At 45.0% G+C, this 17,195-nt stretch overlaps 2 protein-coding genes across 3 annotated transcripts in view; both read right to left on the minus strand.

Moving 5' to 3' along the window:
* Positions 1–3,324, minus strand: part of AKAP1 (A-kinase anchoring protein 1) — a 56,544-nt gene extending 53,220 nt beyond the window's left edge. The window contains exon 1 of one of the 2 annotated variants that reach the window (XM_081029247.1): positions 3,059–3,324. Coding sequence is in view for 1 of the 2 variants with exons in the window: in XM_081029242.1 (XP_080885368.1) it covers positions 2,828–2,857 (30 nt within the window). In the remaining variant the exon portion in view is untranslated. Of the gene's footprint in view, positions 1–2,827 lie in introns of both variants that reach the window. The other variant, XM_081029242.1, reaches the window with a different exon arrangement.
* Positions 3,325–11,970: 8,646 nt separating this feature from the next.
* Positions 11,971–17,195, minus strand: part of SCPEP1 (serine carboxypeptidase 1) — a 28,126-nt gene continuing 22,901 nt past the window's right edge. Inside the window, exons 12-13 of the mRNA XM_081029249.1 lie at positions 16,400–16,563; positions 11,971–12,724 (exon numbers count right to left, since the gene is read on the minus strand). Coding sequence (XP_080885375.1) covers positions 12,662–12,724; positions 16,400–16,563 — 227 coding nt within the window. The 3' untranslated portion in view covers positions 11,971–12,661. The remainder of the gene's footprint in view (positions 12,725–16,399; positions 16,564–17,195) is intronic.

Consider the following 17,195-nt stretch of genomic DNA (forward strand, 5'->3'; position numbering starts at 1 on the left):
AACTGCCTTCTAAATTATGTGTCATCACTCACGGCCTCCTCTTATTACTCTCAACCACAGCACCCAGGTCATTTCTTTTGTTGCACGCATCCCTGTTTGTCATGACCTAGTTATTTGTTTAGTGAAAGTTTCCCTCACTTCATTGCTGTTTAAGTGCAGGGGTCTTATCCCTTTTGTACACCCAATGCCAAGCCCAGTGTTGGCTACAGTACAGGCTTGGTGCTAGGTGAATTTTCTAGCTAAGAGTGTCACTTTTGTCTCTAATGATTATTTTCCCCCTATTACAAAAGCCATCGATACCTTGTTGTTGTAGAAAAGATGAGAAAGTACAGATAAAAACAACAACAACTATGCTACCCCACAGTTTGAAAGCCACCGTTAGCCTTTAGATATAGTCTTCTAGGGTATTTTCAATGCATCTCTCGCCACATATGCTCCTAAGTCCTTTAACTTTCTGTGGTCACTCTTTCTTTCATCAGCCAAACAAAACATCTTGGTCCCCCAGCAACACACCAAGGGAAATCAAGCTTCCTGGAGGAGCTGTAATGGGGCCTGGCATCATAGGAGGAGTAAACATTACAAATGGTGGCATTCAATGACAAGGTCTTTGGGGAGGTCCCCAGGAGCAGGGGAAGGGCAGCTAACATGGAGATCTGCCCAAAGCTGGAAGGAAAGGGGAAACGTTTGGCTCATAATAAATGTGTTTGACTTAGTTTATTCCATCTTAGTCAATTTAGCTTTTCCAGTAATTCTCAAAACAACCTGTATTGCTGAAATAAATGACCCAGTCATATTTCAGCCAACCTGCCCAGCAAGATGCTAAGGTAATAATATGGGAGAGCGCCCTCACTACAAAAGTTTTAAGGCTCCCTCACTACAGAAATTTTAAGTCACCTTTTCCCTAGTTTCTTAGCTCCTTAGCCCTTGGCTTTGATTACTCTTCTAATCAGTTCTGAATCCTAGACTAAAGATTGCTCCTGAATCACAGGATGTTTCTCACCCCTGCCTCAAATGACTACCTAAAAGCCTGTGACTTCCCAACATCCCCCCAAGCCATTTGGGACCTAACTCTTGGCCATCCCAGAAATCAAATAGGTTTTAACATTCCCCCAGGCCAGTATACTTGGGCTGTAATCTCTGAAGTCTAATGTTCTTTCCAACCCATTCTGGGCCCAGCTCTGGGACAATTGAAGCCACTTAAATGACTGGTTCAATGTCCACAGGCTCTAGAGCTAACAGATTTATTAAAATCTATTTTCTCTCATTCAGGGACCTTGGGGATGCAGAGGATACCTCAGCAAGATTGCCAGTCCCAACCAAAGAAGCCAACACTGTCTTCCAGGTGAGTCCCGAGACCCCTTCCTCTCATCTGAGATCAGGTAGGGCAAGAGTTCCGTGAATGCCCCTATAGGTAGGGACAGCGCTATGCCCCTGCCCAACAGGAAGGAGACACAGAAGAACAGACCTTCTGTCCCTCAACTTCCCATAGAGATTTTATGAGGATCCCATCTCTCAAGGGAAAAACAGTTAGAGATAGGCATCGGGTCTTTACATTACCGCCCAGAAGACCTCCCCTCTCTGTCCAAACTTTCCCCTTTCCGTTGTAAACAAATGGGTACAAGATACCCAACTAGATCAAACCAGCCACTCACACCTGCGCAGTTTAAAAAAGATGAGGTATAGCGTCTTGTCAATCACAGGCGTCAATCAGTTTGTCCCACTCCGGAAAAGGAACAGCCCATTTGAGAGAAAAGATAAAAACCACCAAGGCCTCATTAGTCGGGGCCTGAGCCATTCTCTACCGCTCAGGTCCGAATTTCTTTGAAGTGTACTATCTCTTCTAATTAACTACTCTTTCACCACTTTATTTCGGTGTCTCGTTCAATTCTTTGCTCGAGCCACCAAGAACCTGGACATCGCGCCGAGAAGGACTCACTCTCCGGTAACAGCAAGGCCACCTGTGTTTCCAGACGACACAGAGGGAACCATTCCCACCAGGTGAGTTTAACTCCAGCTACACTTAATTGAATATGGATAAAGTTTGATGTCCTAGAAGCCCCCAGAGCTGTTTAATATGTGTGTAGTAAAGCAGACTACGGCAGGGGAGCCACTGGACTATTTCCTGATCAAACCAGACGGACGGGACTAGCTCAGGTAATTTTCATTTCAGTTCACCTCCCAACAACCCCGCACCACAGGTGAGGTGTTTTTCACCTCTTTCAACAGGGAGGTTAGGTAAGTTACCCAGAGGGACACAGCCAGAAGGGGCAGAGCTGGGATTGGAACGACGATGTTTGGCTCCAGAGCCTGAAGTCTTTTTGGGGATGAGAAAGACAGATAGAAGGATAGACAGATAGAAGAATAGCATCAGCACTGCTGAACTTCAGGGCCATTCATGGCATGGTCCTGTGTTGTTGTTAGAAAATAATGAAAATAACAACTAACATTGCATTGTGCTAAGATTCTTGTGTACATAACCTCATTTACTCCCCCTAGTAACCCTATAAAGAAGGTGCTATTATTGTCTTGCTTTTGCAGATGAGGAGACTGAGGTAAGAGACTCTGAATGTATTGTCCAAAGTCACACAACTAGTACATGGCCGAGCCAGGATTCAAACTCAGAGAGTCTGACTCCAAAACCCATGCCTTTATGCCCCATGCTATGCTCCTCCTACCTAGAATGGGGGCCAGCCGCTCGTAGCCACTAATTACAACAGTTCTAAAGCCTTGTCCAGGGGCAGGCAGAGGGACACGACTATCCTGATAATTCAGGCGTGAGCTCTGGAGTCAGGCAGTACTAAATTCACACCTAACCTGGTGACCTCACCTTGAGCGCTTCCAGCCTCCACCTCTTCATCCCCAAAACAACCTTGGCTGTCGTCTCCTTTCTGCCATTTTCCAGGATGGTGATGTGAACACGCAGAGGAACGAAAGTACCACAACCCCGCTGGGGCTTTCCGATCTCGTGTCCAGCACTGCTCCCCCTTTTTCTTCCATCCGTGTCAACAGACCACAGAACTCAGCACCTCCTCAGTTTCCCCAGAGAGAAAGCACTCACCCACACTCACAACCGTAGAGAAGATTTCAAAGCAGAGCTGTGCTCACAGAACACAATTCCGTTTGATTCTTCAGTGCTTCTTTCCCGTCAGCCACCCATCTGTCTGTCACCACCACCACCACCTTTGGCAGGTGGTGACCCAAGGAGAACTTCCTTCTTCTCTGTGTCTTTCCTCTCACTCTCCCCCACTCACTCCCTGGACATACACAAACTGCCCTTGGAGCCTTGCCCAGGTTAGATATGTTTTCTCCAGCACGTCCTTGGGTGCCTCCCTCCAGCTCAGGTGGTTTAAGTATTTGTTCCAAATACTCAAGTGTTATTCTCCTCCTGCTTGGAATCTGGTTAATATATTAGCTTCCTCTACCAATGCCTTCCTTTGCTGAAGCTCTTTAGAAAAAGGAAGATCATGGAAATGTGTAGCCAGAGCTGCTGTGCCTGTGGGGCGGCGGGAGGGCGGGTAGGGAGGAAGGTTTAGCTGCCTTTGCCTGTACTGGTCTTTCCCCCACTGCCTCCCTTTCGAAAGGTCACTGGTTTCAAAGGTCTCAGCAAGTCTCTCCTGAGCTCCTATTTTTCCATATGTGGGTTTCTAGCTCCTCCTAACAGCAAGAGGGATTTATCTCTGGTGAAAGCTGCCAAAGGTGGTGGCTGGAATCTCTGAGAAAGCAATTACCTTGAAGAGCCTTCCCTGGAGAACAGCCTCTTTCTCTTCCAAATTGGAAAATTCTGACTTCGTGCCAATTAGTCCAGAGGGCACTTGGAACTTTACCAGCTGAAACCCTAACAACCCTTAAAGGGAAAGTGAGCCAAGAACAAAGGCAACCTTCTGGGTGCTGTGGCAGCAGGCTTTTAAAAGCACAAGGTAATAATGACCTGTTACTAGAATATAATGTTAAAACCTATCACCGATTAAAGTTAAACACAGGACTTTTTCCCCCCCATGAGTATATAATATAGATTTCATTGCTGAATTCTACGATCATCTCCTTTACTCTAAAGGTGAAATAGTTATTCTGAAAAACATCAGAAACCTCCTGAAAATCCATACGAAAATGGATAATGTGATCTGCTGACGGTTAATTGTTTTTTATAATAATAGAATGGCTGAGGGGTGAGTGCAAGTTTCTTTTTCATTACATTGGCTGTGGGATGCACTCTATGATTTCCCCCCCACTTCTTTCGCCTCCCCCCCTCCCCCAACTCCGGTTCAAACCATTGTTTCTCAGTCTAGTTGTGTAGGACACAGCTCCCTGACTCCTGCTGGTATTATGAGTCTTGCGCTCCCCAGGATGAGGCAGTCGGGAGCCGGTCGTCAGTCGGCCGCTCACAGCAGCTCATGGCAGCTCTCGGCAGCTGTCGCCAGCTGCCGACCACTCATGCTGGCTGCCGGCCATTCATGGCAGCAGCCGGCACCGACCTCCTCCTGCTGATCACCGCAGCCCAGCTCCAGGAAGAGCTGTTGTTCACAATCTTAGCTGTGGAGGGCGCAGCTCACTGGCTCATGTGGGAATCGAACCAGCAACCTCGGCATTAGGAGCGTGGCATTCCAACCACCTGAGCCATCGGCCCGGCCCTATGATAATATTATTATTTTTGAAACAGATTTGCTACCTCTGTTAGGCTTTGCCTAAAACAACACTCACCTTTGTTTGCTCCGCCCAGGTGAACATCAACTAGAGTATTCCAGAGGTGTGCAGACTGGCAAGACGAAGCTGGCCTGGATTAACATCTTGCCATGTGTCATCACCAATTGGATGGCCACTCTTCAGCTCCCTTGAAGATGACTCTGCAAGCACCTGAAGCTTTCAACCAGGGTGAGTTAAGGGGACAGGGGGGAATGCTGGAGAAACTGACCAGAGCCATCACACACGGTTTGGCAGAGAAGGTGGTGAGAGGAGAGATCTGGTCCAGGGGGAGTTCTGTACATCAAAGGTCTTCAAATTAAGCTACGTCATTGATGATGCTATTTAATTCTGGAGAAAGTTACCTGGAATTAGCTTTTTGCTTTTGAGTCTGACCCAGATTTTGACTGCTGATAAATTCTAATGGCAGGAAAGATAGAGTGGCAGCATTGCATGTAAACATCACAGCAAAATATTGCATTCCCTTCACTGCCCCTCTGAAATGACCACTTTTTCTGAGGAACAATAACGAAAAAATGAGTCCCCAATGCTAACGTATTGTAGATCTGAGCCCCCAAACATCTGTGGTTTCCCCAGATTTGATTTATTGTAACCAAAGTATATTCTAACACTACTTTCTTTTAATTTGGCATTTTGTTTTTCCTTTTTAGATTGGCGTTTTTATTTTACAACATTTTCTCAGTGGTTTCTTTCTCAGGGCTTGACTTGAGCTTTAGCAATTTAAAACAGGTTATTCTTCTAAGAGCAGAGTTAAATGTGTTCTCAGAGAGATGTCAAATGCCACTTTATTTTGTTTGCAATTGTCTCAAGAGAGCCTTTTAATAGTTCTTGCAGCAGGGATGGTAAACTATGGAAACAAGATAAACTGGGAGAACCTGACCCTGACCCAACTTCCTTCTTTTCCTTTACACTTGAGGCAACTAAACTGGAAGTTGGATGTCATGAATCCTAGAGTTTTACTTGGAATTTCCTGCTCCTGACACTAAAGTTGTATTTTGTGTTAGGATCAGGAATAATTAAGAAGCCAAACCTAAAAACAGGGTCTCAAAGTACATTTGAAACGCTTCCCCATGGCAGTAATTCTCATTTTCTCTGGGTTTGTGAAAAAGATGTAACAATGCCATTCTTAGTTTCTAAAGCCACACTATATTTAGTTAGAATTAGGTGTGGCTACATATTGTAGAAAATCCACAGCACAGGTGGCTTAAGAGCAAACTTTATCTTCAAATGGTAGAAAAGTGGAATGGTGGCTCCACTCATCAAAATGCTCAAGGACCCTGGTTTCTTAGTTATCACTTACATTATTTAGGGCTGTCTCAGAGACATGTGAAGGAAAATCTAACTCAAACTGGTTTAAGCAATTTGTCGGATGCTGGAAATGTAAAGTTTCCAGAGAAATACTTCTTCTTCCTTCTTCCAGAGGAATACTTCTTCCTTCAGATATTATTTGAGCCAGGGCTCAAACATGTCATTGCACTGGGGCTCTGTTTCTCTCCATCGTTTGGCTCTGCCTTTTGCCAAGTTAGCTTCATTCTCAGGCCTCAGGTTTACATCTGCCCTGGTTCAAGCCCAGCAGAAACAAGAGGGTAGCAGTTGCTGTTGGTGCCCAGAGAACTAAATAACTCTCTCTCTCTCTCTGTCTCTCTGTCTCTCTCTCTCTCACACACACACACACACAAATGTGCACACCCTATATTGCATGCATCTTTGTATACCACCATCACCCAACATAGTTCTTACACATGGAGAGGATTCAACAAACATGTCTAAATGCTTCTTAGAATGGAAAACTTTTTGCCAGTGCATAACTATAGGACCAGCCAGGTGGACTTGGAGGAGGAACGCTGAGACACCCCAGAGAGAATTGTCTTTCATTAGGCCTGTCTGATGACTAATGTCTGCTCATCCCCTGGAGGATAACACTGTTTTCAGGGTTCCCAAGGGAATAGCCTTTACAAACAAAACAAAACTTCCTTTTTCTGCAGAACGATTAACAATAATAGCAGATAATGCCGGCTAAAAGCTTACTATATTGCTTCACATTTAATCATCACAACCCTATTATTATCCCCATTTTACAAACGAGGAAGTTGAGGCACAGAAGAGTGAAACCACTTGCCGAAGGCTACCTGAGCCAGGATAGAATCCAGGAGCCCTTCTGCTTCCTGGTCGTAGAGATGCTTTCAAGTACTCCTCTCTAAACGCTGGTTTCAGATTTCTTCCTTCTGCTCCAAGTCCCTTGCAGTGGGCCTCCTCTACCTGGCCATTCCTTGTTCCAAGTTCCTATAGGATTCTTCCTAGGTCCTTCTGTCTTCTCACAGTCTGGACTCTCTCTCGGTCATTTCATTAAAGCCCTTGGGTTCAGCCACCACTATTATGCTTGCATTTGACTACATATAATGGAAATAGTAACTGTACTAGCGTGACCAAACGGGGGCTTGTTTTTCTAGGAAGACTAAAAATACATGATCCGGGGCTGGCACAGCAGCTCTTTGATGTCATCAAGGTCCTAGGGACCCTCCGCTTTTTCTCTCCACCGTCCTCACCTACAGCTTTCATTCTCACACTCTTCTTACGTAACAAAATAGATGCTCTCCCTCTAGTCTCAAGTTCATGGTCAAAGCAGGAAGATGGGGGAACGACAAAAATGCACACACGTCTAATCTATCCCTTTGTATAAAGTTTCTTGGAACTCCTGTCCAGCTACTTCTCCTTACGTCTCATTGGTCAGAGATGGCCGTTCCTAGCAAGCAGTCAGAGGAGAATCTTTAACTGGGTACATTGCACCCTGACAAATTTAAGAACCCAATAGAAAGAAAATTTACACACACACACACACACACACACACAGTGGAATATTATTCAGCTGTGAGAAAGAAGGAAATCTAGCCATTTGCAACAACATGGATGGACTTGAGGACCTCAAGCTAAGTGAGATAAGCCAGACACAGAAAGACAAGTGCTGTATGATGTCACTTGTATGTGGAACCTGAAAAAGCTGAACTCAAGTAAAAACAGTAGAATGGTGGTTACCAGGAGCCGGGGGTTGGAGAGATGGTGTTTTAGGATACGAACTTGCAACCAGTAGATAAGTAAGTTCTGGAAATCTAGTGTACAGCATCGTAAATATAGTCAACAGTACTGCGTTATAAACGTCAAAGTTGCTAAGAGACTAGATCTTAATTGTTCTCCTCACACAAAAAAAGATAATTAGGTGAGGTGACAGAAGTGTAATTTTTATCGTTAGCAATACTGCTGTAGTAATTATACTGTAATACTATGTTTCCCCCCCAAAAAAGACCTAGCTGGACAATCAGCTCTAATGTGTCTTTTGGAGCAAAAATTAATGTAAGACCTGGTATTATATTATATTTATTAAATTATACCTGGTATTATATTATAGTATATTATACTATAAGACTGGGTCTTATAGTAAAATAAGATGGGTCTTATATTAATTTTTGCTCCAAAAGAGGCGTTAGAGCTGATGGTCCGGCTAGGTCTTATTTTCGGGGAAACACGGAACCACAGTGCGTGGGACTCCCATGTCAAGGAGTCCCAGAAACTCTTTTTCACTCCCTGATCATTTTACCCACTCAAGTAAGTAAGATGTTGGGTCCTCAGCAAGGGGATAAACCTAAAGACGCTGGCCGTTTTGTCAGTCTTGTTAAAGAGCAAAATTCAACTGAGCAAATTTTAAAGATCTTATTGGCTTTATTCAGAGACCCATGGATTGGGGAGCATCCAATCTAGCAGATATGTAGGAGCTCCACAGAGATTTTTATAGGCAGAAGGGAGCAGGAACAAGGAAGTTATTCTGGGCATCTGCTGATTGGTTAAGGTAGCGTTACTTTCCTCATATTGAGCAAAGGTAAGTCTTCGAGCTGGGTCAGGTCACTTAGACTGAGCAGAGAAGCACTGATTGACCTAGGCCTTCCTTTTCTGGGAGAACCCAGCCTAGAAACAGGGTAAGTTTTGGTTTGCTGACATGGGATTTAGCATGAATGACTCCAACTTGGGGCTAGTCTGATTAACACTCTTTATCTTGGTGAACCGCTTAACTATTGCCCCAAGTTATTCTAGGTCAGATTTCTGATTGATGCAAAACCAGCAGTACTCGTTTACATAGGGTACCCATGGAAGAGCCCCACCCACCCCCAGTCACAGCATTTGTCATGACCTGGGTAACAGGCATATTCAGTGGATGACTATCCCGGTTATCACAAAGCCAGTCCTACATGACTTGCATATGGGGCATATCGGCTGCTTCACGTGGGGTGTTCACTTGGTACTTATAGGGAGTCAGACAATCCCCTTCTCAGATAAACAGACCTTACAGTGGCTTTCATTTAATCCATAAGGCTGGCTGTTTGCTTGGGAATTCCGGCTAGGTGTCTGGACCTTGTACAGCTATTAAAGAAATAATTCAACCAAGTCAATTTGAAGATCTCATTGTCTTTCTTGAGTGATTCATGAATCAAGCAGCACCCCATTTAGCAAGTAGAGAGGTGCTCCAGAAAAACTGTGCCATATGGAAGGCTTTTATAGGCAGAAACGGGGCAGGACAAGAACATTATTAGCAAAAGAAAAGATTGTTTCAGCCAAGGCTACCTTCTCTTAGGGGAAGGGAGGGGGGGTGTCTTATCAGGCAGATTACCTTAGCTTCCTTTGAGTGAAGGACAGGGCCTCCTTGACAGATGACCTCATTGGTATTGACGAGAAAATTACAGACTGACAAAGATTACATTCCTGAAGAAGGTTGAAACTGCAATTAGGTCAGGTATTACGTCTAGGTTCAGTGTCAGGGGCTTTAGCACAAGTGACTCCATTTGGGGCCTGTGGTTCTCTCTTGACCAGTAGTCACCTGTGATTGTTCCATAGTGAGTTGTGGGTCCCACATCAATCCAAACACGCTTTTCTGCTCTGTACCATTCAAAACCAAAGACACTGCCCCTACATTAGTCACGTTCACAGTCCGTTTTAGTAAAGGTTCTTCAGGAACGGATGATACCAACACACAAAATGAGACAGACCCTTCGCACTGTACCCCCTGGTTTCAAGTTTCTTGGTTTTGCCCTTCCCTAACGTGGACCACCTTCTTGGTGACCAGAGGTATTAGAGTTAGTCTCTGTTGTCCCTGCATAATCCTTCCTCTTGGGGACAGCTTTGAGGCCAATGGGTGAAGCTCAGACTGATAGAAATCTGAGCTTGGTTCAGCGTCAAAGTCTGACCCAGAACTTTTAATTTCATTTTAGCTATTACAGATAACAATGACCGAGGCATTGTGTATTTTGCGTCCTTCTTATCATTTGCATTTCATATGCATTCAGTAAAACAACTCCCTGGGGGTTGCTAATTTTTACCGTTAACAACGTAGCTTGCACAGCTTCTCCTCCATACCCTGGGTGACCACGTGGCCACCCAGGAATCAAAGGTTCTTTATGTCCCACCCTTTCATTCTTAATCTTCCCAAACCACGTTTCAGTGGACAAGGGCCATGAGCAAACCCCACATTTTCTGACACCAAAAGAGGTGTTAATACTCACAGTACTTCTGATACCAAATGTGTGTGGGTTTTCCATACCAACAACCAATTCTGTGACTCTAACACCATCTAGGTGTCCTACAATTCAATTAAATTCTGATTACAACTACCCAGAGTTAGCATCAGACTCCACAGGTTTAAGGGCTCAATCCCACAAGACTGCCCTCCCTTCAGACACTAATCCCAAATGGGGTGGCCAGTATACCCACACTTCTGCCTAACTTTGCTACGAATTCTGGGGTTGCTACTACAACCCCTCCAAGATTCGATAATTAAGTAGAGCAATTCACTCAGGAAAAGTGCTTTACTTACTATTACTGCTTTACTATGTTAAAAAAAAAAAAATAACAGACCTGAATGGAGTCATTTTGTCCCACCAACAGCAAACCAAAACTTAATTACAGTATTCAACCTCTCCCAAGAATATGTCCTTTAAACAGTACATCTGAAACCTCCTGATTAGCTAGTAATTTGCATAATAAACAGTTCCCTTAACCCAAAAAGATGTCCCAGACTGAAACAATCCTTTCTTTTCTTTTGCTAGATGGGAAGCAGCCTGATTCATGAATCACTTAATAAAGCCAATTAGATCTTCAAATTTACTCAGCAGAATTTTTTTTTTAAAAAAAAACAATTATAAAGCACACAACTCAGGACCAGTTAAATGGAAGGAAGAGATGTATAAGGCAAGCTTTGGGAGAAGCTTGGAGCTTCCATGCCCTCTCAGGGCATGCCACCCTCCCCTTTCCTTCTGGCCATCTCTCCTTCCAGGCAAAATGAACGAACATGTGCGCTGCTCCAAGTTCTGTCCACTGGAAGGATTTCTCTTCACCACCACCTTTCACGGCTCTCGGAGAGGGGCTTTACTGCGGTAGCTCTCCACTTTCGGGCGATGCATGCAGATCATACAGAACTGTCTGTAAATCAAGCCTGAGACTGTTCTTCCTCAGTCAAGGATCACAGGGAGTTCCCCACGAAGGCATGGGTGTGGGTTGAGAGAATGTAATGGGAAAGGAAGAGGAGCCCTGGGCCAGTCTGGGAATTGGTTCCAGGATCTTAGGGCAAGAGATTCACCTCCTCAGGCAGGGATGGAAGGGCTGCCTCTAGGGGCAAAAAAGGTTTGAGATCCCTAACTTCTTTGGAATCTGCCCATATGACCCATCCTAATCTTCACACTTGCATTCGGTTCCAACCAATACCCTGACTTCTAACAAAAGAGACCCTGTGAGGTTGGAAACTCAATTTGTGTTGTAAACCAATGCCCAAAGGACTCACAAGACTCAGGGACTAGTTATACTCACAGCTAAACTGTTTCCAGCAAAGGATACCCAGCAGAAGCAGCACTGAGGGAGTCCAGGGGAATCCAATCCAGGCCTCTCATGTTATTGTGCAAGGGCACATTATTGTCCAAGGGCATACAGGATGCTGTCTCCCACGCTGAACCACAGGGAAAGTGTGCAGTGCCTCTGCCCGAGGAAGCCTATTTTAGTCTTAGGCCAGAAGGGGCTGGTGGTCATGAAGGTATAACCTACTATTAACTCCCCACATTCTGTAGGAACAGACTTTGTTTGGTTTTCAGAATCTCAGCCCCACACTTGAAGAGGTAGTGTTTCTTTCAGGGCCATCATAGAAGCTATCAGATTCCTTATGCAGACTCTGAGCCGGGAATTAAAATTTCAAAGTCTCAAACTCATCGTTTACATTTTAAAGAAATGTTGTACTGTTTTGACTAAACAATTATGCTTTTAGGAATTTATTTTAAGAAAATAGTAAGGATGTACATAAAAATATAACACTCAGGGTGAATCACCAGAGCACTGTTTATAATGGCGATAAACTAGAAATTGCTTACAGGACACAATTGGGCATTTGGTACATAAATTATAGTACATCCATAAAATGGAATCCTCGCAGCCATTAAAAATGTTACAGAAGAACATTTATTGACATGAAAAGGTGTTTTGGACATACTGATATTTGAACAAAGTAGACAGTAAAATTACATAGTAATGATTCCATTTGTGTAAAAAAAATATATGTATATATAGAAAAAAAAGACTGCCAAGGATATACACAGGAGTGGTAACAGTGCATATCCCCAGGGAGGGAATATATGGGTGTTTATTTTGTTCTGTTTCCCTCCCCGCCCCATAAATCACATAATTTGCTTTTGTAATAAGAAAAAGTTAATGTAGTTAACACCTTCATTCTGATTAAAACAAATCCATTAAAAAAAATCTTATTTTGTTTTCAAAAGCAGAAGTGATTTCCAAGTTGCCACAGAGGCAGAGTTTGTTCTCTGCGGAAGCCGGCAGCAACCTTCCCGATCACAGCCCAAGTGAGAGTCCGGGGGAGAATGGTGTTTCCTACAAGTTCCGTGCCCCGAGGCCATGCAGCTCACCTCCAGCCCATTCCATCCTACTCTTGCCCAGTCACCAGCTTCATCATCTTCAGAGCCATGTCCCCTTGGTCAGAAGGAACCTAGAACCAAGCAGTATCTGCGTTAGCGCTCGTGACTGTTCCTGGGGCTGAGTTCCGGGGTGATATCCTGACACCTCACTCCCAGGAAGAGTGCCCGCTTTGTGACAGGAACCTGGAAGGACAAAAGCTCTTCTGGGAGAAGTTGGGGTTTAGGAAAAGAACCTTCTCCTAAATTTGGGGCTGATACATTGATTTCTTTATATGGGCTGTCTGTACTTATTATGGTACTAGGACCCAGCCTATTTGAGGAACAGGGAAGATTCTAAACATTTTATGGAATTCACTGTGTAGGCAACATTCCAGACTGGGAATGGAGTAGAAAAATGGCTGGAGAGGGAAGCTAACAGTAAAGCTGTGAACAAATACAAACAAGCCAACAAGACGTTTTGTTTGGGTCGCATTGCTTTTGTACTGTTATTCTACTTTGTTTTGTTTCTCCCTTAAGAGTTTTTGAATAATTCCTGTAAAAAAAAAAAAAAAACTCCTTCCCACACACCATGTAAAGGCAGGGACAGAGAGGCCTGGGTTTCTCCTCTGCACAGACTGGGGTAGAGTAAATGGCTCCAGGTTCTGAAATTCCACAGCTCCACAGTTCTCTGTGGCACACCCCTGTCCCTGACTGTCCTGAGCAGCAGGGGTTTACCAAAAGGACATTTAATCAATTGGAGGGGAAGTGGTTGGGGGGTGATTTAAATACAGTCTCCAAGAGCTATTTTAAGGCTGCCCCCAACTGATCTCTTTTTCTTTCTGTGACAAACCAGGAGGAAATGGGCCTGAACTCCAGCTCACCAGCCAGCTAGCAAGCATGTGATTTCCTGCTTTGCCTCCTACCTGCCTCCGCAAGGACCCCTCTCAAGTAATACACAGTCTTGTGCTCTAACAGACAATGTGTGCTCAACATTGACGGGTCTCCGACACTCCGACACTCAGAGATGTAACAAAATGCCCTTGTAACCCTGTGTCCTGCTGCCTTGTTCATTCTCTCTTCAGATCAAGTGTTTTTCTGTGTGTGTGTGTGTGTTTAAATTAAATTTATTGGGGTGACAATGGTTAGTAAAATTACACGGATTTCAAGCGCACCATTCTATAATACATCATCTATGTATCACATTGTGTGCTCAGCACCCAGAGTCAGTTCTCCTTCCATCAGCATATATTTGACCCCCTTTATCTTCTACCATCGACCCTCCCTTCTTACCCTTTGGTAACCACTAAACTGTTGTTTGTGTCCATGAGTTTTTGTTTCTTAGAATGAAGTGGGCTACTTCTTCCTTCCAGTTTCTTAAAGGAAGTTGTTGTCTTCTCTCCCTCACTGCTCATTCATTTGCCCCAAGCTTTCCGTGCTGGCTTTGGAGCCATTCACTGAAAATGCTTGCCACAGTCACCGATGGTATCAAGTGTACGCAAATCATCACTTACATTTCAGTCTTTTATCTGGGTTGTCAGCAGCATTTGATGTCACTGGCCCTTCTCTGCTCGAGAATGCCATATGTCTCTGGGTTCCTTCCTGCTTTTCTGGCTGCTTCTTTCTCAGGTCTCATCTGCGGGTCCTTCTTTTGCCTCCTATCTCTTAAGTACTGGTGGTACCCGGGGCCCTGTCCCCCCGGCCTTTTCCATATTCGACTCCCAAATCTCTGTCTCCAAGGACAAACATTTGACTCCAGACTCACATATACAGAGTTCAGATGTCCAGTTGCCTATGGACAACCCACTCTCTGTTCTCCAGACAAACAGTCACTAGGTCCTGCCCATTCTCCCTTCTAACACTTATCAAAACCCTCCACCTCTCCCCCTTCTGGATTATCATCAAAGCCTCTTAGATTGGCTCTGCCCCAGCCTTGTCCCTGCTAGAATATTATTTCTTAGACAATCTAGAAATTGTACTCCTTTGCTTAAAACCCCTCAATGGTAACCCTGTTGGAGGTCTTTAAGGTGATGTGCCAAGGCTCCCTTCCCAGTCTCTTCTCCCCAGGGCCCCCTGAGGCCTCAGTTGTCTGAAGCCTCCTCTGAACCTGCACACGGTCCTTGTTTGCATACCTTCTCGTCTTCACCTAGGTAACTCCAGCCCATCGTTTAGTGCCTAGTCTTCCAGACCCCCATGCCTGAGTTGGGCCCCCTTCCCTGCGTCAATGCCCATCTTAGCATTTCTCACGCCATGTCATTAGAGTCTCTCTGCCTGTCTGCCCCTCTGGCCTGTGAGCTCCTTGAGGACAGAGAAGGTGCACCATCCATCTGTGTCCCACGACCTGGCACGGTGACTAGCAGTCACGAGACACTCAAATGTTTGTTCAACAAATAAAGAACGCCAAAGAGAAACTTTGGTTTCTCTTAAAGTGTTCAGCATCTTCACCTCAGGGACGTTAAGAGGAAACTAAAGGTCAGAGAGGTTAAGACTACATTGCCTGTAGACAACTAATAAATATTGTGAAACCAGGTCTACCAGATACCTCAATTCCCATTCCTTTGTATCAGGGTTTGTCAACCTGACACTACTGATATTTGGGGATGGACAGTTCCTTGTTGGGGGTGCTGTCCTGTGTATGGTGGAATATTTATCAGGATCCCTGGCCTCTATCCACTAGATACCAGTAGTACCCTCTCCCAAGCTATGCCAACCAAAAATGTCTCCAGAGCTTGCCAGAGTCTCCTGAGGACAAAATTGACCCCCACTGAGAACCACTAATGACCCTAAGGAATGGCTTGTGGGAGGGAGAATTTGCCCGTCCCCCAAATCTTTCAACACCTCCTCAGCCATCCAAGTAAACACACTTCGTGCTTCCTGTGCCAACAGAGCTTTAAGACCAGTCGCCTTAGGCGCACTGTCCTGCCAGATGGTTGTCCTTCAGTCCCTTCTCTATGGAGCTTCTGTCCTGGGCACATGGGAGCCACGGGGGGTGGGCAGGCCAGAGGACGCCTTAGTGTCCCTCCGAACTAATACCTGACAAGAAACCATAATCCCGTGAAGAAGAGAGACCGTGTGTTTAAGTGGCCAGACCAAAGTGTAATCATGAGGGAAGCACCTGGGCCCTTCTGCCTGCTGGTATTCCTCCCTTTGGCAACTTGGCAGGGGCATAGGTTTATGTAGTAGATTCAGCCCTCCACCATCTCCATCGACCCACAGAAAGCCACTCAACCAACAGACAACCTGAGGGAAAAGAGTGAGCTCGCTTTGCAAATAACAGGAGTGTGATAGGCTCACGGCTGATCTTTGCAGGCAAAGTCTCTTCCAAAGTGAAATTCTGGAGCCACTTGGAGCCATCACTGCTCGAAGACACTCCACCCACCAAGTACCATGCACTGCCGGCTCAGCTTTACAGAGCACCAAGCTTTGGTTTTTTACTCCCTGAAAATGTCAAGGAAAGACAATTTCTCCCTTCTTACCCTAGGACAAATTGTTCCTTTAGACAAACTGGTAAGTGGCAAGTAACATTAAATTCATTTAAACTAAAGAGTAAAGGACAGAGAGCCGAACTTAATTCTCTCAGGAAGATTTACTTTTTTAAATGAGAATTTCTAGACTGAAAGGAATGAAGCTCTAATGGCAGAATTTTGTCAGAGACCTCGAAACACTCCCAAGCTTAAAACAAAGACCAAACCAGGCAGTGCACCCACGCCCTCAACTCCCTGTGGCTTCCTGCTCAGAACTAAAAGTCTGGGACCAAAGTTAACTCTCACCATGTGTCCAGCTCTGAGAATCCAGTAGAAAGCTAGATTCTTATGGGACTTGACAAAAGCAGACGTTTCAGAAGATTCAGGGTTGCTGTACAGGGGCTTCCACTTCAGCTGATTGAATTTGGGCAGTTCTGTCCACTTCAGTTTCCGCACCCAGGCCTCCTGACCTGGCAAGAGGGACAAAGAAGGGCCCAGCTTTAACTCCTAAGTAGAGTAGAAACAAAATCTAGGTCTTGGTGTTTCCCAAAGTGTAACGTGCATAAAACTCTCCCTTATAAAACTGCAAATTCTGATTCAGTAGGTCTGGGGGGGTGGGGGAGGGGCTGAGATTCTGCGTTTCTAGCAAGCCCCCAGTGATACCCAGGAGAAACCTAATAGCTGTGTAGCCTGACTATTCTGCCTCTGACTCTCCCATGGCCATATGCTCTGCAGGAAAGAAATCGGGGAGCTCTTGTCAGGAGGAATGAGAAGTCTCAGGGTAGGAAACGGGGATTGCCCAGCAGCAGTTTCTGGAAGAAACACAAACTTTTCATGTTGTCTTTAGTACCCTTGGCTGACGTGTCACACAAAAATATTCAATCCTGTTGACTTTGAGAAACACATCACACCCACCAGACCTTGTGCCTTCATTGCCTGCCTATTCGTAGAACCTGCCTCTGCGCCTCTACCTGGCTCTACTGAAACCAGAAGTGAGCACTGTCACCATGTGACAGGAACTCCAAAAAGACCATTTCCCCTGGGTCTTCAGGATTACAGAGCCATTAGGGTTTCATCTTAATTCACTTTGCAGTGCTTACCA

Source organism: Rhinolophus hipposideros (genome assembly GCF_964194185.1).
Source record: "Rhinolophus hipposideros genome assembly, chromosome: 20".
Taxonomy (NCBI): domain Eukaryota; kingdom Metazoa; phylum Chordata; class Mammalia; order Chiroptera; family Rhinolophidae; genus Rhinolophus; species Rhinolophus hipposideros.